The 25,055-nt window shown below is 37.8% G+C and overlaps 1 protein-coding gene across 1 annotated transcript; it reads left to right on the plus strand.

The window, feature by feature from the left end:
* Positions 1 to 18,490: 18,490 nt before the first annotated feature.
* On the plus strand, positions 18,491 to 23,513 carry LOC119690555. The gene is made up of 2 exons (XM_038106015.2): positions 18,491 to 19,357; positions 23,429 to 23,513. Exons 1-2 carry the CDS (start codon positions 18,504 to 18,506, stop codon positions 23,439 to 23,441), a joined length of 867 nt encoding a protein of 288 aa, XP_037961943.2. The 5' UTR covers positions 18,491 to 18,503; the 3' UTR covers positions 23,442 to 23,513.
* Positions 23,514 to 25,055: the final 1,542 nt, after the last annotated feature.

The following is a 25,055-nucleotide window of genomic DNA, read 5'->3' on the forward strand; positions in this document are numbered from 1 at the left end:
TGGTTATCCCCATTTGGGCTAATGGCCGGCCTTACAGGGGCTGTCGGTTTCAGTAATGGAAAAAAAATGTAAATGCCTCCTGAAACATGCCCCTGTCACCCGATTGTGCGTTATGTGGCCGTTGACGTTATTTATACGAATTTTCAGATGTCCCTTTTTAAAATTAAATGGGAGTCGTATATCTCTTCCCTTTACTCAGAACGAAAACTAAGGATGAACTTCACCAAACGCTAAACGTATTTACTAGCCTGTCAAACGTTTGTCAGTTGGTACAAAATGTATTTAAAATTAGACTTAAATACAATTTTAAATACGTTTAGCGTTTGGTAAAAGTGATCCTAAGTTTGCTTTCATACAAAAAAAATGATGTGAAGTAGATATTTTAAGGCTTGAATCTTGATACTACATTTAAATATTTACAACGTTTTCTTTGTAATTTTATACGGTGTAATACGCGCTTGGCATTTTAGGAGCTCCACTATTAGCTTTATAAAATTTTAACTTTAATTCACTTAGGTTTTTAACTAGCTTCGCTTTGCCTTAAACCTGTATTTTTTTTAATTCCAAATGAGTTTTTTTTTATTTCTGTCGTTTGATAGCTATGTATCAAGTTCTGCCAAAGTCCATAAGAATGTCATCAGTCAAAACATAGAGAAAAAATAAACAATTCTGAAAAGAGTGGCATCTCGAGGAGTTTTTTGTCATACTCTATACGTCATACTGAACAGCGCCACGCCATCTCTTTATATTTCTCAGCCTCATTGTACATACATACAGGGTGCCCTGTTGGGACACCCTGTATATATATAGATATTGTTATCACAAGTTAATAGCCGGATCTCCACCAAACGATCCAATGCGATCCGATCGCCCGATCCAAGAAGTTTAGTATGTAAGAATTCTTGGATCGCGCGATCGGATCGCGTTGGATCGTCTGGTGGGGATCCGGCTATTAACTTCAATCTATAAAGATATAAGACATATTTGCCTTAACGTAGTTACACACAACAGTTATTACATTTATTAGCTAAATGTAAGTTCAATCTATTTATGTACCTACCTACATGCAACAATAAATAAAAAACAAATTATTATATAATTCTTTATTACCTCGCATATAACAATGTTTCAGTTCAGTTTTGTTCATGTCACTTGTAAAATAATATGCGAGTGGGTGTGTGTATTCCTTTTTTATTCCTTTCACCATGAAAACCACTTCATGTTTTGCTAGTTTATGTTTCCCAAGAGAAGCAAATCTTGTCACTTGTGGTGATAAAGTCATTTCGTCCAATAGTGCATCATTTATCCTCGCGAGGCAAATCTTTGACGACATTTATCAGTTTGGTACACATAGTATTTTAATCTTCAGCGGATATGAAGATGTCGATCGCTCTTTGCCAGTGCCGTGGAACCACATGGAACCTGGATCCATATGGAATCTGTCAGGTCACAAGAATTTCATAAAAACACTTTTTGCGGATAAAGATGCTTTTTCTCAACACACCATGTTTATTTTTATTTGTAGGTATATAAAATTTATAAATAACGATAAGTATACCGAGAGTATAGGCTTTTATTACAAAAATGTTATTTGCGAGACATTGTAAGACAACTGAACTGACACTGACACGCAATTTCTTCATAATAGCCATAGATCATGACAATGTTGACATTCAAATACTACTTATCTATGTGTCTTGTTATTGTTCTATGGTCTTGTTCATAACGCCATCTTACATCTTTTTTGGTAATAAGAGTAATATAAAGAGATGCCGCTACCTTCTACTAAAAGTTCAGCCATTAAGGCAGTGACCCCCCCCTGAGTCAAAACCACAATAATCAAACAATTTGTGTCTTCATAAAATAAATACTGAAACTTTATTATAATCTATATACATATACAGTCATATACATAATATTCTCAAGTAAACACACACTCCATGTACAGAATGCGTATGGAACTCAGAATAATGTTCCACGTACGCTAACAAAAGTCGAAGAAGGAACTCATTATGTGGGGCAGAAGCCGTTACGAGCAAATTCAACGTTCTTGCTACAAGGAAACAAATGAACAAATAATAGCTGGCATTTTTCCGAGAGCCCGGGAAAGACTTCAGGTTTCAATTTGTCATTTCGGTGGCTTATGCGATATTTCGTCCTGAAACGCTTATTTTCTCTGCTTCTCTGATATTATTTATGAATAAATAATTAACATTACTCTTGATTGAGACGTGAAGCTCACAAAATGCATGGGTAGAGCTGTTGGTAGCATACTGCATAATACTTATGACTGTAATCCACAAAGAGGTCGGTAAAAGTGACTTGCAAGCCTATATTAATATCGTTAGATATTTTAACTTGTTAATTATTAATCGCTGTGAATTTCATACCTTGCCTGAAAATAAACTTACTCAGAAAATAAAACAAGTGGCCAAGTCCAAGATCGCAGCTATCGCTTGCCCGCACTATTTAATCGCAACTGGGATGTTACGACGTCCCATTATATGCTTACGTAAGTGCTAAATATAAGGACGTATTTAGTTTTATGTTGTTAGTAGCGGGATTTGGAAGGGTTACGATCGCATTTTGGGAAAAGATTGCCGCAGGGACGGCCGGGCTTCTAGATAAACTCATGTCCCGTCGAGAGGAGGCTGCAAATAATATAATAATATGTGGCGACATCTCACACACGGCCATCCGACCCCAAACTAGGCAGAGCCTGTAATATGGGTATCGGACAGCTGACATATCTACACAAATACATAGTATTTATATTTGTAAATATAATGGTATGAAAGTTGATGCTTCTATAGTTTAATGACGGACAACGATATTGAACTAGTTTTTTTATAAGCTGACAGCATGTTGCTATTATATTATTCCCGCAAGCTTTGCTTATTTTTTTTCGGTTTTCCTAGTTGGGATTTTCTAGATTTGTTGTCCGGTGTTCTTCATGAACCTTCTACTGGCAATAATATTTGGGGACATCTCACTCACGACGGGCCAAAGCCAACCACCCCAAACTAGGCTAGGCAATGTAAATGTTTCCAATGTTATTAGAAAAAATACAGCTGAAAGAATATTACTCATCTACTAAGAACTTTTTCAGAGTAAACCTTGTAAGAGGCAAAAAATCTTCAAAGTGAATGTTTTACAAGAAAGTATTAAAGCCTTTTTAATCCGTCTTATGCCTTTTAAATGTTGAACTCAGATAGAGCCTTATTACAACCTTGTCCCTGACCAGAGGGCTGCTGATTGAATACATTTTTATCCTATCTCTATAACCTTAAGAACCTGTTTTAAATATCTGGATTAGAGTTGTATGTGTGATTATCTTATTATCACTTCTAACTTTCTCTTTTTTTACCACAGATATAAATACACCATCTATATATAGCATCTACTAGTATTTCTTGCTATTGTAATAGAAGTCAACGCTATACCTATATTCAATTTAATACATCTGTTTCTGGCAACAAACGTCACCGGAACTCATATGAGTACACAAAAAATACGCACTCATATTTCGTAATCAAAGGTGTAATTATTCTCTTTGCGCGGGTCCAATCCGGCGGAACATGCGGTAATTGCCGGTCTGTGGAGCCTTATTCTGAAACAGTTGCCGCCGAGAATGACAGTATGTAGACGAGGAGGGAACGTTTTTCAATAGTCAGGTAACTATGAGGAAGCAAACATTCAGACGTGAGAGAATCAGAATTATTACCCAGATAACTTTTTAAATCTGACCAATGAAAAATGAGCCTTTATGTGACTTAAACCATGGTGGGAGAGAAGCTACATCGAGACTAGACACCATTAGATTAAAAATTAAAATTCTAAAATTTACTTATTTGACATCTACCTACTAAACATAAATTATTCATTGGTGAAAAATTATGACTGCTACGGCGACTCGCTCTCGCCTTCGACAGTGAAAGTTACACAATAACCCTGCGGACGCCAGCGCCACGGCTCACAGCAGCCGGCGACAAATAAACGAGTACAGCGAGTACCAATTACCTTCTTTGATGTCTCGCGAGCGCGAATATAATAGATATTGAGAGGGTCCAACGGTGGAGTATAAGTTTAGAAATGCTTGAGGGCATGCGGATGGCATGTTAAATGCATTTAATGATTCAGATAAAGATAAAACTATGTCCTAAACATCTGCTTTTGTTTTTTATAAGAAGTTTGCGACTCGTTGTACATATATTTCACATAGCATCATAATGTAAACATACTATAATTCTCTATAATTGTGTATGTATTTACTTACCTAAAAATAAAGTTAGGAGCAAATTTTTGAACGCCATCTTAACCTGCAACAGAAAAACAAATTAGAGTATGAACAACAATAATAATTACAACTAAGCATTATGTCTAAAGAAGCAAAAAAATCAAAAAAATAATTGAAGTCCAGGTCTAATTTATATTAGCCAGGGAGGTAAAGCCTAGTGGAAAGATTACATACTCTTTTAACACTATACTACTGAAATTAGTTTGGGATACTATAATTATCATCAGCCGATCAAATTTAGTGAGTTAAAGTTAATCTTCAACATCAAATTGAAACTACTTATACATAAGTATAAATCAAAACATGTATATTAATATTTCAGTACAGGTAAGTAGGCACTTTCAGAGAACCTACAAACAAATTTAATTAAATTTCCTTAGTATTTATCGCCTAATTACAAAATTCCCGCAACACATTAAGAAAATACTGAAACGGATTTTAATCTCAGTTCAATTAATATCAAGAACAAGAAGCTTATGTAAGTAGGTTATGAAATTTTGAAATGATAAAGCGTTCATGTTTTTTATCCATGAAGCTTATGAGCTTAGGTAGGTAGGACATTGACCACAGCGCCGCAGGCCCGGGATTGATTTCTGACCGGGGCAGAGTTTATAGTTCCAGGCTCTTTTTTGAAATGTTGCTGTGTTTTCTGAAGTTTTTCCACAAAATAAGTAAAGAGTCGTTTGATTTCAGTACTGACACTTTGATAATTCACTCAGTTTCTTCAAAAAATCCTTCTCAGTTCTGTAGAAAATGTTTCGTTAACATGTTTGTGTAGCTGTCTTAACAAATTACATTTGTGTTTGCGTTTCATGTTTTTTAGAGTCCCGGGGAAAGCATTTCTTCAATTTAATTTAAAAGAAGGGAGCTCCACCTTGCGGTTTCATAAAAGATTAAAAAGTTACTTCTTCCCCCGAGTTGAAAATGTTTGTGAATTCCGTCGAGCTACTGCATGACTGCATGTAGCCACAATCACTATTTTTTTCTTTACACAGTTTTATAAAAATATTATTCTGTCGCTAGTAGAATTAATTATTTTTTTTTACTTTAAGATATTCACGAAGTTGAAGATCCGGCTCGTAAGGACCATGAAAAGGCTTGGTAGCCTTATCGGATCGCTGGTAGTAGAAGTAATGTTTATTTATATATTTCATACGGTCGTTCACATGTAAGAAATCTTAATACCGCGATGTAGTTTGCGGGATAGTGACATCTATGTAAATACATGACAGTTATTTGACAACTGTGTTCAGTTTTGATATATTCACGAAGTTAAAAATACATGAATACTTACAGCATACATGTAAAAACGAAATTAAAGACGTTTTATTTTATTACTTACTATAAAAGAAACAATATATGTATATGACTTTGTAGGTACCTAGCCATAATTAAATTCAGTTATTTAAATTTCTAATTACCCACACTTGGTACTTTGTACTTCAAGCAACAGTAACAACAGCAAGCAAAATGCAAAATTTATCCAACAAATCAAATATCAAAAACATCCAATAAATCAATGAAAAGTTTTCCAACAAACGCGCCTACCGAAGCACCGTGTACAGTCGACCCAACAAATATGTATCGTAGAACTGGCTACGTCGAGTGTACCACGGCCTCATTAGTAATTGGCTGTTTTTTTACAAAAGTGAATAGATAGTGTCAATTCTGAAGGCACATAATTTCATTCGCCCTTTGTTTTACCAATGTCAATCTACAGTCAAACTATATTGGAAAATTTTATTTATAGAATCTGACATAAATACGAAGTTTTAACAAATAATTTTAGGTATCGATAGCTCTAAAGTCTATATTATTAAAAGTATATTTATGGAGTCGACTGTAACAAGTATTCAACTGATTGGACCATTATCCGCCGGCGCTCGCTCACCGACGTTTCATTTGCACACCCCAAGACTTCCTAATTTAACTGTCAAACGGAATTGCGGCGAAAATATATTGTTTCAATATTATATACAGCCCCGACTGAGGCCGGAATAATAACTGTTCCACCTGATTAATCGCTGGTGGTTTCTGCTGAGCAGTCTGTACCGGTAATACTGGTTTACTGGATACTAATACAGCAGGGTGTTGTTTTTATCCAGCATAAATGATGAATGACGTGGCGACCATGTAATTTTGCCGTCAATTTCAAAAGTTGTAGAACAAAACGTTGCGATAATATAATAATCTTTGCCAGTCAGGTATATTACTAGAGTAGTAGAGCTTTGTTGAGCCCGCTACCAAACTACGCACAAAATATAATAGTAAACTTGGAAGCACGTCCCGTGGTCACGGTCTGTTTTCCCGACAACGGACAAATCCCTAACACGAGCACATTTACCTACACCGAGAAACATGTCCGCAATGATAATTTATATAAATACGTAGTCGTATATTAAGGATAAAATGTTTTTTTATTTCATTGTAATAGGTAGATGTATGTATCCATGTATGATATAATTAAATATCTATGTGATTCTACCAAACGAAGTAAGTCTGTTTTGACTTTAAAATATGAACCTTTATAAAACTATTAATGAACTACTTACATATTTTTCAGTCTGTCTGTCAGTTATGATCAGAACTTACTCGTTGCAAAATTGAAAACACATACAATATGCATTCGAGTTGAGTGCAAGCTCATGTTTCATACGTTAAACTTAAAGCTTTTTTATATTTAATCAAAACATTTAATTAAACCGTACCGGTGTTCAAGTACCAGCCACTGTCTAAAGTTGTTTTAACTTTGGAATAGTTGCAGAGCGCATTGGTTGCGCTACACTACGTACCGAAGTGGTGCCAAATATGTAGTTGGTGTACACATTATTTTTTGACACACGTGTCCAAAATATAGTAAGTAGCTACCACTTAAGGTTAAATTTCGGTCACGGTATAAGTTTCCTTTTTACATACAGTTTTCGGAAACATAAAATCCATTAGTAGAACCTCCATTGCAACTAATGCTGAAATTAAATTACTAAGTCTGGAATGAAACTAATATAAACTCTCAGAAAATCTCCAGATCTAGTTATGTTTTGACAATGCAGTGGAACAGAGGAAGACAAAGAGTTGACTACGGCATCTACACTTTGTTAAACCGCAGCTAAGATAATTAAACCACTTCTCATGAACAGAGTCCTGTCAAACTCACTCTTTCACGCTAATCTGAGCCCTAACGAGCTGTTTATGAGAACCGCTTTTGCAAAACGGTGGAGTCTGCTCGCTGTGATAATTATTTTAAACTTTGAATTTTTCTCGTCGAGTGCCGCGGGGTTTTTATGATAATCAGATAAATTATCGCGGTGGCTGTACTTTTATTAACACCTCTTTACTATGTTACGTTACGTTTTGCACTTATGTTAAAATTTATCCTTTAGATTTATTTATATATAAATTTAGATTCATTGGAAGGAATTGTATTGTAATTGTACTGAACTGAACTTACCATCTCACTGTTATGTAAGTTAATACTTTTTATGAACCATAATATATTATGCATGCAATAATGTTAAAATTTGTATAGAAGATTTAAAATGTTGAAATAATTAAGAAGGTGTATAATCCAAAAAAAATAAAAATGTAACTAATGCAATGAAAGTCCTTAGAATTTCAGACGAAACTTTCAGAAGTTACGTGTTGTAACGACTCGAACAGTTAGAAAACTTGCCAAAAAGAGACAAACTTTACTTACAAAGTTCACTAACTCCATCCAGAGAACTTAGGAAAGTCCCAACATAGTGTAACAAAGTCATCTCACTAACGCACCAAACAATCTAATCGTGAAAGTTCGCATTCACTCGCACGAAGCAACTCGTAAGTTGCGCGCGACGACCATCCCCGGTGGAGGCTGAGGCGCGACTGAGCCACCGGCCGGCCGCGCTCCCTGTTTCATATAAACGCTTTTATATACCGATTTATATATTTGCCCGCACTCATACATATTTAACTTTTTTCCCATTTCACGTCGTTTATTCGGCGTATGTAGGCGGCGCGCGCCAGTGTGCGTCCGGACCAAACGAACGAGCGTTCTCCTATTTACGTGTTTTTTTTGAAAGGGTAAAGCTTTTTTACCTTTTCTTTCTAGTATTCGCTCTGTAGTTGCGCGCCATGAATACCGGCCGTGAGATATTTCGCTGTGCAATTTATATTTTTGCGAATGATGTGCTCCCGCGCGGAAACCTTTATCAATGGCGCGGTAATGTGGCGGCCGCGGGGATTCGGGACCCGCACATTTATTACTCGTACAATATACACGATGAATCGATGCATAAATAACTTGCCCCTATGGATGGGGTATTGGAAACGATTTCAGAAGTAAAAATTATCGACATACTTACATATTACTTTAAATGCAATTATAAACAGTGATTAATTATTATTAACACATTTGATTTAAAAAATATATAGTTATATTTCTAACGATATTCATTCTCTCTACAATGTGAAGGTGTCCACATCCTTACAAAATATTGTCTCCTGTTTCTTACTTGAGACATTATGTCTATAATCATCAGGCCCCTAACCTAATTGTCCACATAGGCCATAGAACAACTCTGACTCGGGTAGATAGATAGATAGAATATTCTTTATTTGTACACAAGAACAGATTTTATAAAGCTTATATACAAACACATAGGTACAAGAAAGGTGGTCTTATCACTAAAAGCGATTTTTTTCAAGACAATCTTTGGGTGGTAGAATATTTATGTTCAGATAGGGTCAAGTGTACTAAAGAATAGGGTATATAGGCACCACAATACTTTTCCTCGGCCTTCCTCGTCATACTGACCATATAAAGACCATCAAAGTCACGTGTATGCACGCAAAGCACAACACAATTTATGAGGACTCATCCCAATATCGGAGCGGCTTACGGGCAATTCCAATATCATCTGCTTTTATATCTGGAGCCGCGGGCCATTCATCACTGGTGCTGCCTATTTGTATACGGAAAGCGAATATAATGTATCGACGCTTTGTAGCGTTTTTGATGTATCGTTTTCATTGCCATTCGACATCGGTTTGTGAAAATTGCTGTTAGAAATTTTGTACGAGGATTTTTGGGTTACTGAATGTGTCGTAAATCACCATTGTGACTGCTAAGTTACGAGAAATTGTGATATTTTATTATTTAACAGCTTAAATCAAAAGGATTCATAGCTCGTTATTTCATTTATCGTAAACAATATTACCACTATACCGAGCTACACACGCTTGCATGCGCTTTGAAATAAAAGCTCAAGTATAGGTAAGCTTTAGTTTAGCGTAGCGTAAGTTTAAAACTCTATTCTGAAACCTGTATTTAAGGCTCTGTGGGCATCACTCTAGCACTGACTTGGAGCAACTGCCGTCTTCCCGCCTTGCCAGATGTCCTGTCCTGCACTTAAGTCTTGTAATCCGTATCCCAACATGCCCAACTTTTGATCGTTTTTGAATATCTAAGAGATTCGGTTTACTAGTGGGAGGAAAAGTGTATTTAGCCTCCTGACTATTCGTAGAAATGTCAGATGCAGGAATTTTGATTCACTTTATGTCCTACCTTTAATTATTATGGGGTCAGGAGGTTAGAGATTATTTTTGCTTCTAGCCTTGTAGGTAGGCCAAGATCTTAGGTTCTACGATAAGCCGTTACATACCTATCACTGCAGAAGCATAAAGGAAAGCTCCGCTTATGGATATTTATGACAGACAGTGGACCCGGGACCCACGGGACCCGTGCTCATCGATCACTGGCTACTCCAGCACACGCAGTTATACACTGTACATGCCGTATTCATAGACAGAAGGTTTATAGCAGGTTTATAAATCGACGCGAAACACACGAATTTCATTTTTTTCAACATTGGAGCTAAATCAGGGTTCCACCATGGTAAAAAGCTTAGTCATACTCAATCAGATCTGATGACAGTCTGATAGGTAGCGCCAACTTTTAAATCATTGAGAAAATTAGTATGTTTTACTCTACTTACCTGCAAAACCTTTGTCAAATCTATAAATACGGCAGTATACCGCCCGATACGATTCTGAAACAATTGATTACTGTACTATATTTAAAGTTACGCTTACAGATATATGGAGAGCTAACAATTTTATACATATACCTTCGTGACATTTAATATAATTATAATACTTGCTATCTCATATTTGTTATATCACATATTTGATAAATCATGCTACGCCGTAGCCCGTAGCGTTTTGCTACGCCACGTAGCATCGCTACTATGCGTCATCGGGCATAGATATTCATAATACAAAATATACAACACATTTAAAAGGGTCTTCATTCAGTAAACTGGCAACTATCAGATGAAACCTTTGAGGCATGTCGCACTATACCCAGTAGAAGCGAAATACAGGGACAAAGCGATACGTTTTCTCTAATAATTGAACTAATTATGAAACTGACACGTCTCGGCGAGATAAAGTACTAATGAGTAGGATCGAATTAATGTTAAGTACATAAAACGTTAAAATCCTATACAATGTACATAAATGCATATGTTCTAGAGTTTTCTACAAAGTCAAAGTTTAGCACCTCAAAGCCGAGTTAACAGCCTTATGATTGTCAAACCCATAAAAGTTATAATTAGCTGCTTAGCTGAAATCAGGATATGTACAAAGGTTCCACTCGAAAGGACAACGTACTTTTCATAGAGAGCCCTCATCAGAATAGAATCCTAACTAATATTATAAATGCGAAAGTAACTGTGTCTGTCTGTCTTTCTGTCTGTTACTCTTTCACGCCAAAACTACTGAACGGATTTGAATGAAATTTGGTTGTATACCAAATACGGTCTAGAACCTAGGAAAGAACATAGGCTACTTTTTATCCTGGAATTCCCATGGGAAAACTTTTTAACTTTTGCGAAGCGAAGATCGCGGGAACAGCTAGTATACATATATTATATAATAATAAAACTTTGAAGAGATTCTCAGAATCTAACCGTTTCCTCATTATTTACCTAATCGACTAAATTATTCAGCAACACCACTAAGGGTGGATTCGTCCAAACATCTCGTTACACGAGAATAACTATACCGGAATAAAATTTATACGCGAGTAAATATCTGGGATAAGTACATTTGCATTCTACCAAGTTATACCATGATTAATTGAATGAACGAGGAACGAAACTATACTGCAACTAAAATAAAAATAGCTGCGTTTTCAAAGCATGCAATAGAAATGACATGCCAACTTAGTTTGAATGGATTATAATAGTAGGAAATTGTTTATGTTTTAATATTTTATTCGCTGTTGTTATTCTGAGAATTTGCCTTTTAACGTACTTTTGTTTATGATTTGACAGATGTGTTTATATGTCATTATGACGGTTTTCTAATCAGCTGATGTGCTGCCGCCATTACAAAATTACTCTCGGATAAGCTCGTTACACGGTAAATTTTGGCGGTATAACATTTTATTCTTGGGATAAGCTACTTATCTTGGTTTCAGGTTTGGTAGAATGCAAAATCTGCTTACTCGCGAGTAACTGGTACTTTACTCGTGAGTAAAAAGTTACTCGACGTTGGTCGAATCCGCCCTAAGTATATCTGTCTACTTTGTCTAGGCTATTCTCAGCCGGTGTCAAGGTTGCTTTATTTTACTCATTTTAAATTATGAAAAGTCCGTCTGGCCTGCGAAACAGTAGCTGCGGTGCATTAGGCTAATATTGACCATGCATTTGAACATGCTACCATATGTAAAAGCATTTATATTTGTAAAAGCAAAAAAACTAAAAAGTTACCAATAATCTTCATCTTACTTTTTACTTGTAAGTGTTTATTTATATTTTAGAGGTAATTAACGTATTATTCCCGTTCCATTGTTTCACCGATTCCTATTATGAAATGAATGCTACACCGTTGTCGTAGCACTTTTGCTACGCCACCGCGTTGTAGCACTTTGCTGTTACGATCGCGTCGTAGCCTTAGACAATAGAGTAAAGACAGTGTAAGGCATACAACGCGGACCCGGGTATCAATGGTTTAAAGTGATTTAAGTATGTATTATATCTATAAAATATCATATTATAACTTAGCACATAAGGATATAACTTGAACCACGTTATTTATTCTAGTCACCCAGGCCTTTTATTGTCTGCACTTAAATAGTAATTCTTATTTACATTATTTTGTCTATACTTAACTGTTTCGGGTATATTTGGATATGAAAATCCGCCAAGATATATAAAGGACTATCCTAATCAAACACTTTCAGTAGTGACCGCAGCGAGTGGAGGGGCCTCGATATAAATGGGTTTTAATTAAACACTCTGTATGTAGGCTACTAGAGTATACAGAAACAAATATACCTATTCAAATGCAAGGTGAAGTTACTACTGGTAATCAATTTCCATTTTATGCAATCTTCGGATGTATTTTAGTTATTATTTTACAGATTTTCTGTAGATAATAAAGGCAAATTTTACGTTCAGCTGTGGACGATTGTTCACTGATTATAACGACGGACAATGACATATGTTAAGAAGAAATTCATACCGATGCACATCCAACGTTTAAACACAATACAGGACAAGATTAATAAGTGCACTCTGTTGAGACAGCATTTTAACATTGGTATCTATGATTTTACTACGAAAGTATAAAGGGCTGCGGCTAAATTTGTATTTCCTTATCTCTTTGCTGACTATACCATCACATTTATTATACAGGGTGGCCCAAAGAGTGACGTCCAAAGGAAAATGTTTGATTCCTTAGGTCAAGGGGTAGCCAAATCACCCCCATGTATGTTCAGCAATTTTTAGTAGTTTAGGAGTTATGATTTTTCTTCCAATTTTTCTACGAAAATCGACCTCGGTGGATTAATTATGTTTTATTATTTTTTGGATAACTTTTTTAAATCATTTTTTATTTTTGTGTCATCCTCTTAAGTTGTTCTTTTAACCATAAAAGTTTCAGCTTCCTAGCTGTAATGTAAGTTAGTTATTTTTTTATCGAAAGTTCGAATTATATCATCGAGCTAGACTGCTCTGAATTTTCTACTTGAAATTAAAAATTGAAAAAGATATTCTCATGGTGCCTTATTAATTTTAAAAACTCCGCAAGTTTCCAAAATTGCATAAAAATAATAATAAACTATTGCTTAATAGGGTATTATTTGCAGAAAAAAGCCTTCAAAGGTACCTGGGTGGAAATTACCTAATTAGTAAATTGTTTCAGAAACTTGAAATATTCCTGTTATGTCATTACTAAGGACTAATTAAGTTAGAAAATGTATCAAATTAAAGGGAAAATTAAAGTATTTACTTTTTTTTAAAATTTAAGTTACATTTTTGAATGTAAATTCTTAGAAAAATGTTTTAGTCTGAGAGTAAGATTTATGAGATAATTTTATTATTAATAATAAGTAAATAAACTCTAATAATTATTTTACACATTTACTCACAATAAATTTTTAAAATGGCGACCTCCCATAGCAATACACAACCTACATCTACGCAAGAAATTTTCTTTAAGTCGCCTATACGCTTCTCTGTTTCATTCAAATGTAAATTTTTGACATATGTCACATTTTTGAGAAAAGGTACTTTTTTACATGTTTAACCTTTTGACAAATGTCATATTTTTTACATTTGTCACTTTTTTGACTTAAAGAGAATTTTTTGCGTAGATGTAGGTTGTGTATTGCTATGGGAGGTCGCCATTTTGAAAATTTATTGTGAGTAAATGTGTAAAATAATTATTAGAGTTTATTTACTTATTATTAATAATAAAATTATCTCATAAATCTTACTCTCAGACTAAAACATTTTTCTAAGAATTTACATTCAAAAATGTAACTTAAATTTTAAAAAAAAGTAAATAATTTAATTTTCCCTTTAATTTGATACATTTTCTAACTTAATTAGTCCTTAGTAATGACATAACAGGAATATTTCAACTTTCTGAAACAATTTACTAATTAGGTAATTTCCACCTAGGTACCTTTGAAGGCTTTTTTCTGCAAATAATACCCTATTAAGCAATAGTTTATTTTTATTTTTATGTAATTTTGGAACCTTGCGGAGTTTTTAAAATTAATAAGGGACCATGAGAATATCTTTTTCAATTTTTAATTTCAAGTAGAAAATTCAGAGCAGTCTAGCTCGATGATATAATTCGAACTTTCGATAAAAAAATTACTAACTTACATTACAGCTAGGAAGCTGAAACTTTTATGGTTAAAAGAACAACTTCAGAGGATGACACAAAAATAAAAAATGCTTTAAAAAAGTTATCCAAAAAATAATAAAACATAATTAATCCACCGAGGTCGATTTTCGTAGAAAAATTGGAAAAAAAATAATAACTCCTAAACTACTAAAAATTGCTGAACATACATGGGGGTGATTTGGCTACCCCTTGACCTAAGGAATCAAACATTTTCCTTTGGACGTCACTCTTTGGGCCACCCTGTATAACAACCAACTTATATATATGGACGTAAATCAATATTTATCTCTTTTCTAACAGTATATGTATATCAGGTGGTGGCTGTATCTTCCGACGGCTCACCACTAAGCTGACCTAACCAGAAGCGACTACGTTCATTTCAAAGTGTATTTATTTTCTACAACTTTGTACAAAATGAAGGTAAATTGGTTTCCTCAGACGCTTCTTAAGTTCTTACATCATCATCATTGGCCACAGCATCTATATAGATGATTGTTGCAGCGCTCGTGGGTTATGAGTTACGACGGCCGCACCGTCGTTGATGGCTGTATAGTCCAATAGCAGCACGACATTTTTTGCCACAATGGTTGCAAAGTTGCAAGTTCTTACATAAAACAAAAAGAAAGGATGTACAAAGTTAGAGGTGCAAAGTGTGTTGTTTTTGTTCTGAATTGAAAAAGTACATTTAATAGAAAATGTATATTTTCGATCACGTAAACTTACCGTGTTATATTGGATTGTGAGTTGGGACTTGGGAAGATGAGATAGAGGAAAAAATCCAAACAAATGAAGATCGCGTACAAAACCTATAACAATCTGAGGATATCAAATAGCATCATGTCCATATACAAAGAAGATATTTCGGTAAATCCAGAAAGGGAGTAGGTATTTAATAAGACCACTTTGATAACAGATGCAAAAGAGGGGAACTTACCCCAGACGCAGAAATAAAGTAGGCATTTGTAGGTTTTTTCTTCCGCACAAAGGCAAGGCTTTCTGCCCCTCCTTTGAAAGGCTTTCACACCACCCGCGAGTCATTTGTGCGAACAAATACGCAACCATTTGGGGCCACCTCATTGTTTCGTAGCCTTTTTCAAAATCCCTGATGAAATATGAAGTATTACTTATGAAAAATAAACATACTTTTTCATACTTTTACCTGCAATCACGGTTGACGGTCACACGACTAGAAAGAGATGACTGTTTTACATGTAGTTTACATGCCCTTCAGACAACATAAATTATTTGCTTTTCGGACATCAGTCAATAAAGAACGCTTAACACCTAACTTGGAACAACTAATCTTCTTCTTCTTTAAAAAAAGCAGAGCAATTGCCATGAAGAAAGATGTACATTGTACAAGTTTAATGTATTTACTATTATACTGGGTATATATAAATGTAATTTGTCTATTTCTAAGAAATAAACTTATTATGCCGCACCCTTTTTCTTGTAACCTCAATAACGAAAATAATATTTCCACGTAAATATGATTTCTTTAAACTTACTATTAACATAATATCAAACGTACATTATACTTACATACATTTTCTTATTCTTGTATTAATTTTATTATCGTACATGGTTCTAAATAAAACACACACACACACTCACGCCTTGTACTAATGTACTCCATTGCGGGGTAGGCAGAGGTGCATTTCTGTACCCACTTTTCGCCAGAGCGTTATGTTAGTCCCAATGTCCCAATTCTAAATAAAATAGAAAATATTCATAAAAGTACAAACATTACTCATTTATCATTAGGTAAGTAGATATTTTAGTATTCTATCAAAATACAGAGTGTTGAAAATGTAGTTAATTAAACCACAATTATTGATCCTGACTGACTCGACTCGGAGTCAGACAAACCATATGGGGGTTTTTTCTCGATGAAATTACGCGTAGAATCCACCCTTAAAGTTTGTCGGGTCCGAAAAACAACACACCGTAGATACGACACAAAAGCTATTTTCTGAAAAATACACATGTAAGTACAAGTAATTATCCCTTGCAAGACACTTTAGTTCACAAACACAATTACCTATATGTGGTATATGAATACGCACGCGACACTGGAGCGAGCAGAGAAAAGGCAAATATATCAGCTTATGAAGAAGAAGTCTAAAACATCTGTGGCGATTGCAAGGTCCCAAGTACAAGAAGAACTGTATAAACAACTTGAAAAGCCGGAAGGACAGAAAGCGCTATTTAGATTAGCGCGTAATAGGGAAAGAAATGCAAAAAATATGATTCAGATACGATGTATGAAAGATGAGAATGGAAGAGTATTAACAAAAGATGAAGAAATAAAGGTGAGATGGAAGAATTACTTTGAACAATTGCTGAATGTAGAGAATGATAGAGTGGGTTTACCGGAACCGCAGGGCCTTAATTTAGGAATGGTAGATAAGATTAATGAATGGGAAGTCAAGCTTGCATTACGAAAAATGGGTAATGGGAAGGCTGTTGGCCCAGATAACATACCTGTAGAAGTTTGGAAATTATTGGGAGATGATGGTATTTATTGGTTGACCTATCTTTTCAATAAAATCTTCGCAGAGGAGTCAATACCAACTGATTGGAGAGGGAGTTATCTGGTGCCAATTTATAAGGAGAAAGGAGATATTCAAGATTGCGGAAATTACAGGGGAATTAAGTTGATGGCACACACGATGAAATTGTATGAGAAGGTTATCGAAAGTAGGATTAGGAGGGAGTCGACAGTATCGGCAAACCAGTTTGGCTTCATGCCTGGAAGGAGTACAACGGACGCCATATTCGCAGTGAGACAATTGATGGAAAAGTTTCGAGCTGTACAAAGAAACCTGCATATGGTGTTCATTGACCTTGAGAAGGCTTACGATCGAGTCCCGAGAGACCTGTTGTGGCGGTGCTTGCAGAACAAGGGTGTACCCGTAAAGTACATAAGTATTGTTCAGGACATGTACGCAGGTGCCAACACACAGGTCCGCACCGCAGTCGGGGTCACCGACAGGTTCGAGGTCAGAGTAGGCGTGCACCAGGGTTCATCCCTGAGTCCATACCTATTTTTATTGGCAATGGATGCATTAACATCTGCAATTCAGAAGGAGGCGCCCTGGTGCATGCTCTTTGCAGACGACATCGTGCTTGTCGATGAGAGTGGGGATGAATTACAGGTGCAACTGAACCAGTGGCGAGATACCCTAGAGAGTGTGGGATTGAGACTGAGTAGGACCAAAACAGAATACATGTTCTGTCAATTCGGAGGGCCTACTTCAGCTGCGTCGATATCTCTGGGTACCTCGCCACTGGCAGTAGGTGAGGATTTCCGATACCTCGGCTCCCTTCTACAGAGTGATGGAAGTATTGACAGGGATGTGACGAGACGAATGAATGCAGGATGGATGAAATGGAAACAACTCACCGGCACGACGTGTGATCGCAAGATGCCAATTAAGATCAAAGGCAAAATATATAAAAGCGTCATAAGGCCGGTGATGTTGTATGGGGCTGAGTGCTGGGCAACCAAAGTATGCGATGAGAAAAGGATGCATGTGACAGAGATGCGAATGTTGAGATGGATGTGTGGTGTTACAAGAAAAGATAGAATACGAAATGAGTATATAAGGGGAAGTATGAAAGTGGCTCCTATAGTGGAGAAGATGAAAAGCCATCGTCTTTCTTGGTTTGGGCATGTCATGAGAAGAGAAGATGATTATGTGACAAAGAAAGTGTTGGAAATGAGACCCGAAGGAAGGCGCAAGAGAGGAAGACCAAGAAAGACGTGGCTTGATTGCGTGAAAGAAAATATGAGAGAGTGTGGAGTGAATGAGGATATGACAGAGGATAGGGTAAAATGGCGTGACATGACCAACAAAGCCGACCCTAAATAAGGATAAGGCAAGGAAGAAGAAGAAGACACTGGAGCGGGCAGTAATAAACCGGCTTTCGTAAGACACTCGTGTTTCATTGCTACGCTCCCATATCTATCATCTGGCGGCGAGGACTAGGCGACTACCCGCGTGTTGTAAAAATTGTGAAAAAAATGAGTTTTATCGGGAATATTCCAATTTTCGACATTAGTCAGGATTGGAAAATATTTAAAAGTCGTTTGGAGCAGTTTGTTAAGCTTAACAAAATCGAAGCAGGAGACAAAAGTGCAGTTTTACTGACGCACCTGAGTGATGAAGCCTATCGCTTGGCTCGGAATTTGGTCTATCCGAGCGAATTAGAAGCGACCACCTACGAAAACCTGGTAAAAAAACTCGACGATCATTTCACACCAAAAAGGTCGTCATTCGCCGACAGGGCGAAGTTTTATGGAGCGTCGAAGGGCGACGGCGAGAGCGTCGAGACGTGGGCGGCACGGCTGAGGGGGCTGGCTGTCTACTGCGACTTCGGCAGTGAGCTGGACACACTTCTTCGAGACAAATTCGTGCTCGGAATGAACGATGGACCGGAGCGCGATCGTCTATTTGAGATGGACTTGGCTACGACCACGTTAGCAAAAGCCTTGGAGGTCGCACAGCAAGCAGCTTGTGCACGCCAGGCTAAAGCTGTGTTGGTGAAGCAGGAGCCAGTCTACAGAATGGCGGCTGGCAACAGCGGGCGAGGTCACGGTGCGAGCGGCAGCGGCAGCCATTTTGAGGCGAGGCAGGCTGACGGAGCGGGATCCGTTAACCAGCGACGTTGTACATTGTGCGGGCTAAAAAGTCATTCGGAAGAAAAGTGTCGGTACAAAGGCTATAAATGCCAAAAGTGTGGTGCTAAAGGTCACTTAAAAAGAATGTGCAGTGATAAAAAAGTGCATAATTTACACAACTTGTGTTCCGAAGGATCTGCAGTGATGGAGGATCAGGATGTTCATGATTGTAAGGAATGCAATTTATTCAATTTGAGGTATGTTACCAATAAACCAGTTACTTTATCAGTATTGTTAAATAATATTGCGATAGACATGGAATTGGATTCTGGTTCTTCAACGACAGTTATTTCAGAAAATGTGTATAATAAATACTTTAGATCACTTTTATTACATAAATGTGATTTGAAACTTTGTTTCTATACAGGACATAAAATCATACCTTTGGGTTATATTGAGGCTGACATAACTTATTTATCAGTAACCAAAAGTATTAAAATCTACGTTATAAAGGACGGCGGACCACCTTTACTGGGACGTGACTTTATGTCGATGTATAACATGTACTTTGATACGTCATTAAATAACAATATTAGCTTACAACATCAAGGGCAGGACATTCAACACCTTTTTAACGAATTTAGTGTGCTATGGAATGATGAATTAGGGCGTTTTAACAAATTTAAAGTCGATTTAACTTTAAAAGAAAACGCTGAGCCTAAATTTTTTAAACCTAGGCCAGTACCGTTCGCCTTAAAGGACAAAGTCAATGAAGAGCTAGACAGGTTGGTACATTTAGGTATATTAGTACCAGTAAAATTTTCAAAATATGCCACACCTATTGTACCAGTCTTAAAAGAAAGTGGAAAAGTAAGAATAGCGGGTGATTACTCCGTTACTCTGAATAAAGTTCTAAATATTGATAAATATCCAATGCCACGGATTGAAGAGGTCTTTGCTAAGTTAGGCGGGGGTGAAAAGTACACCAAAATAGACCTTAGTAACGCATTTAATCAGATGGAACTATCAGAGTCTTCTCAAGAGCTGACCACCATTAATACTCAGAAAGGTTTGTATAAATATACGAGACTTGTGTATGGTTTAGCGAACGCACCTGCTATATTCCAACGCGCCATGGAAATGTTACTGGTAGGAATAGAAGGGGTTAGTGTATGGTGTGATGATTTATGTATCACAGGGCCTAGTAAACAAATTCATTTGGAAAGGTTAACAGAAGTACTCGCACGTTTAAAAGATGCGGGCTTACGGCTGCAAAAGGAAAAATGTGAATTTTTCCGGGATAGTGTCACCTACCTAGGCTATGTGATTGACAAACATGGATTAAGAACTAGCACTAAGAAGGTTGAGGCTATATTAGGCATTCCACGACCGTCAAATACATTGGAACTGAAAAGATTCTTAGGTATGGTTAATTATTACCGAAGTTTCATACCTAACGCATCATCTCTATTGAGTCCTCTTCACGAGCTGCTGCGGGCTGATGCTCAGTGGACATGGGGCGAGCGCCAGCAGAAGGCGTTCGAGGAAGTGAAGGGTGAGTTGTCGTCGGAGCGCGTGCTGGCGCACTTCGACAGCGCGGCGCAGCTGGTGCTGTGCGTAGACGCGGGCCCCGGCGGGCTCGGCGCAGTGTTGGCACAACGCGGGCCCGACGGCATTGAAAAACCTCTAGCTTTTGCTTCTAGATCCTTGTCTAATAGCGAGAAGAATTATAGCCAAATACAAAAAGAGGCTACGGCGATAATCTTTGGTATAAAAAAGTTTCACCAATATTTATATGGTCGCCAGGTACCATTTATATTAAAAACAGACCACAGGCCATTATTATCCATATTCGGTAATAAAAACGGCATCTCGGTTATGGCAGCATCACGATTGCAGAGGTACGCAATAATACTATCAGCGTATAACTATACAATTCAATATGTATCTAGCACAGACAATGTCGTAGCCGATTTCTTTTCAAGGGCACCGTTACCGTTATCAAGTAATATGGAGGAGGGGCTAGACATAGTGGAACCGGTTCTAAATTTCTTGAACAGTAATGTTGCGCCCATAAATTCAAAGGATATTTTAGAAGCCACCTCAAGTGACAAAACATTAAAAACTGTTATGAAATATATGATAGTAGGTTGGCCACGTAAAATCCGTTGTGAGGAAGTCTTGCCTTACTTCCGCTGCAAAACCGACTTGCAAATAGAAGGCGGGTGTCTACTTCGGGGACACCGAGTAGTGATTCCTCCGATATTTAGAAATAGGATGCTTGAGGACCTTCACGCAGGACATCTAGGAATAGTAAAAACTAAAAGTATCGCGCGAGGTAAAATGTGGTGGCCGGGAATCGATGGCGACATCGAGCGCTGGATAGCCTCGTGCGCAGCGTGCAGCGCGCTGCGCCCCGCGCCCCCCGCCGCGCCGCCCGCCGCCTGGCCGCGCGCTCCCGGTCCGTGGCAACGGATTCACATTGACTATATGTCTATTGGGCAACGAGTATATTTAATAGTAATAGACTCTTATAGTAAATGGCTTGAGTGTTTAGAAATGAGTAAAGGTACTTCTACCTCTGAACTTATACAAAAATTAAAATATACTTTTTCCCTATATGGGTTGCCAATTTCTATAGTATCAGATAACGATGCCAAAATTAATTCACATGAGTTCAATGAATTTTGTAAGGTTAACGGAATTAAATATGTTAACTCGCCTATTTATCATCCATGCAGCAACGGTCAGGCGGAAAACTCCGTAAAAACGTGCAAGAAGATGATTAAATGCATCTTAAAAGACGATATTTCACATGCTGTTTTGCACGAAAAATTGTTAGGATACCTTTTCGAATATAGAAATACGCCTCACTGTACAACGGGAGTTTCCCCTGCCCAGTTAATGTTCGGCCGTAACCTAAGGTCTAGATTAGATTGTATCTTTCCGTCAACTTTGCGATAACGATGTTAATAATAATAACAATGTTGCGGCAGGGCAGCTTGTGGCGAGCTGTTGGGCATTAGCGACCCCACCCACCCGATGCCGGGGAGAACCCCTGTTCCTCATCTCTGGCTTGCCTTTATTGGTTGTCCAGAGTGAACACTGACGAGGAACAGGATCTCCCACCTCTTGCTTGCCTTCATTGGCTGGCTTGAGTGGTGTACCGCTAGAGCAGCAATGCTCGAGGAAGGATGTATTACCCAGTAAGGTGCTTGTAGGGATCTTGACCGATAACGCGATTGTCCTGAGAGCCGTGGAATACCTCTCCATCCTAAGCACCTCATGCCATGTTGCCCCCTTGTTGCTACGTCACTGTAATGTGCTAGCGACTGCTTTGGGGGTCCATTTACTGTGTGTGCGAGTCACCCCCTGCCTTTTTATCCGTGTGTGAAACATATAGGTCAGGCAGGGGCCATAGTCCTTCCATAGTCCCAGTTACCCAGTCCATTTAGCACCCCCTTCCATAACCCTGTATTAGTTTTCTCCATATCCTACAATAGTCCTGCACTAACCGGGGATTTTCCTTGGGTTTACTCTATAGTTTACACAGGGAAAATCGTCGGTTAGTGTCACATTTCATATAGATTAATGTTGTCAAACGGGCCTCTACGTGTTGGCTTCGGCCCCATGCACGCCTTCCAAATGCCCGGGACCCCATGGTCCCGTGATGGTAAAGACACAACATAACAATGTTAATAATAGTTGTCGACATCTTGAAATGGGTTCTATTGTGTGGGCCAGGTGGTACTTAGCAAAAAAGCAAATATGGACATTGGGCAAAATTACAAGAACAATAGGTAAAAGGATGTATGAAGTTTATTGTTTTGATCATGCGGTAACTTGTAAAAGACATATCGATCAACTTATACGATATAAAGGTAATTGTTTAGTGGGAAACAACGTTGATGCTCACCTAGATACACATTTAAACGGCTCACAGTTGCCGGATGTAGCATCACCGTTGGATCAAGGTTCACCCCCACGACAGCTTCCACCAACAATTGAACTACCAACATCGCAAAATGATATCCCTAACAGGGAGACGGACATTGAAAATGAAGTGTGGGTGGAAGCATCGGCGGAGCGGTCGGGGGATGGCGATAGTAGCGGCGCACCAACAATGAGTACCAGTGGGACACAACCCCCACGCAATATTGACCAGCCATCTGCTGATGAAAACGTTGTTGGTACGCCGTACGCTGATCGACTAAGACCTAGGCTTAAGAAAATAAATTATAAGAATTAAATCGTGTCAATAGTAATTAACTTAGATATAAGATTATGTATAAAATACTTGATGTAAAATATCTGTCCATTGTTATCAGGGTCTCAAATTAAGGGTGAAGAAATGTGGTATATGAATACGCACGCGACACTGGAGCGGGCAGTAATAAACCGGCTTTCGTAAGACACTCGTGTTTCATTGCTACGCTCCCATATCTATCACTATACCTCTATATTTAGCTTAGCTCAGCCTGGATAAAGTTCTAAGAATCGTATGTGAAGGCAACTCGATAAGTGAAAGAAATCGGCGACCGTACTCCGCCGGCCAGAATAAACATCGCTTACTATAACATTACAAGATTACTGCGAATTTAGACCAAGAGACGGGTAAACAGGGCAAGACTCACTGGACCTTCGACATTGAACCCTATTTTTAGTCGTAAGTTCTATAAAATAAAATGCAGTAATTATTCCGTGACAGTGTTTTAAACAAAAACTATTACATATACAATGTGTTTTTTTTCGAACCCGACAAACTTTAAGGGTGTATTCTACGAGTGATTTCATCGAGAAAACACCCCCATATGTGGGGTCAAATCTCAATATTCTAGAAATGGCGGCCATTTTAAAGTTTTAGATTAGAGGTATTCTTATAAAAGTATTTGAGTTATGCTAAACAATGATACCAAATCGTATCTGTAAGTCGAGGCAGTCAAAAATTATTGAAAGTTCAAAACACACCTAACCACTTTTTTTGGTGTTTCTTTCATAATTTTTAGTGAAAGAGTTCTGATTGTAATGGAAATCAACTTACACGAGCTCCGTTAGGTGTATTTAAACTTTCAATAATTCTTGACTGCCTCCACGTACGGATACGGTTTTGGTATCATTGTTTAGCTTAGCTCAAATACTTTTATAAGAATACCTAAAAAAAAAATAAAAAAAAAAAATTGTCATTTATTTCAGGCTAGACACCCATATTACACATTATATAAAACACAAACATACTTACACAAATAAATTAAATTGTAGTATTACAATTATTATCAGTTACATATATATACCTATTACATAGGTAAGGTCATTTTTATTTTCGATTTGCGTCTTGATGAACAGAGAGCCAGTGTCTGTAGAATGGATTTCTAAAATCCTCACTTACCACTTTCAGTATTGCATTCCCAGTGCTGCGCAGCCCCGACCAGAATGTCGCTATACGTGACCTCAGGACTGCGAAGAAGTCAGGCACTCCCGCCTCAGAGAACATGCCCGACGCGCTACAGTACCGCGGCCGCCTCAAGAGGGTGCGGTATGCGTCATTATACTGCACCCTCATGGTGCTCATCGCCTTCCGGGTGTAGTTGATCCACAGATGCCCAGTGTAGATGTTCTGGCAGTATGCCCTAAATAAAGTTATTTTAACTTGCTCACTGCATCTGTGGAATCTTCGGGCAAGCATGTTACATCTGATCGAGAGTGCCCGTCTTTCACGCTCTATGTCAGTGTCATCCCTGAGGTCACTCGTCAGTATATGGCCGAGATATCTGAACTGCTGCACAACCCGAACTGGTGCCCCATCCAGAACGACTTCGGGCACCCTCTCCGGACCCCTCCCCGCTCTGAACACCAGCATTTCGGTCTTCGACACGTTGTACTTCAGTCCATGCGCATTTGCATAATGCTCACAGACCGAAAGTAGTTTCTGCAGACCCCTGATCGAGGGGCTGAGGA

Source organism: Plutella xylostella, chromosome 25, assembly GCF_932276165.1.
Source record: "Plutella xylostella chromosome 25, ilPluXylo3.1, whole genome shotgun sequence".
Lineage (NCBI taxonomy): Eukaryota > Metazoa > Arthropoda > Insecta > Lepidoptera > Plutellidae > Plutella > Plutella xylostella.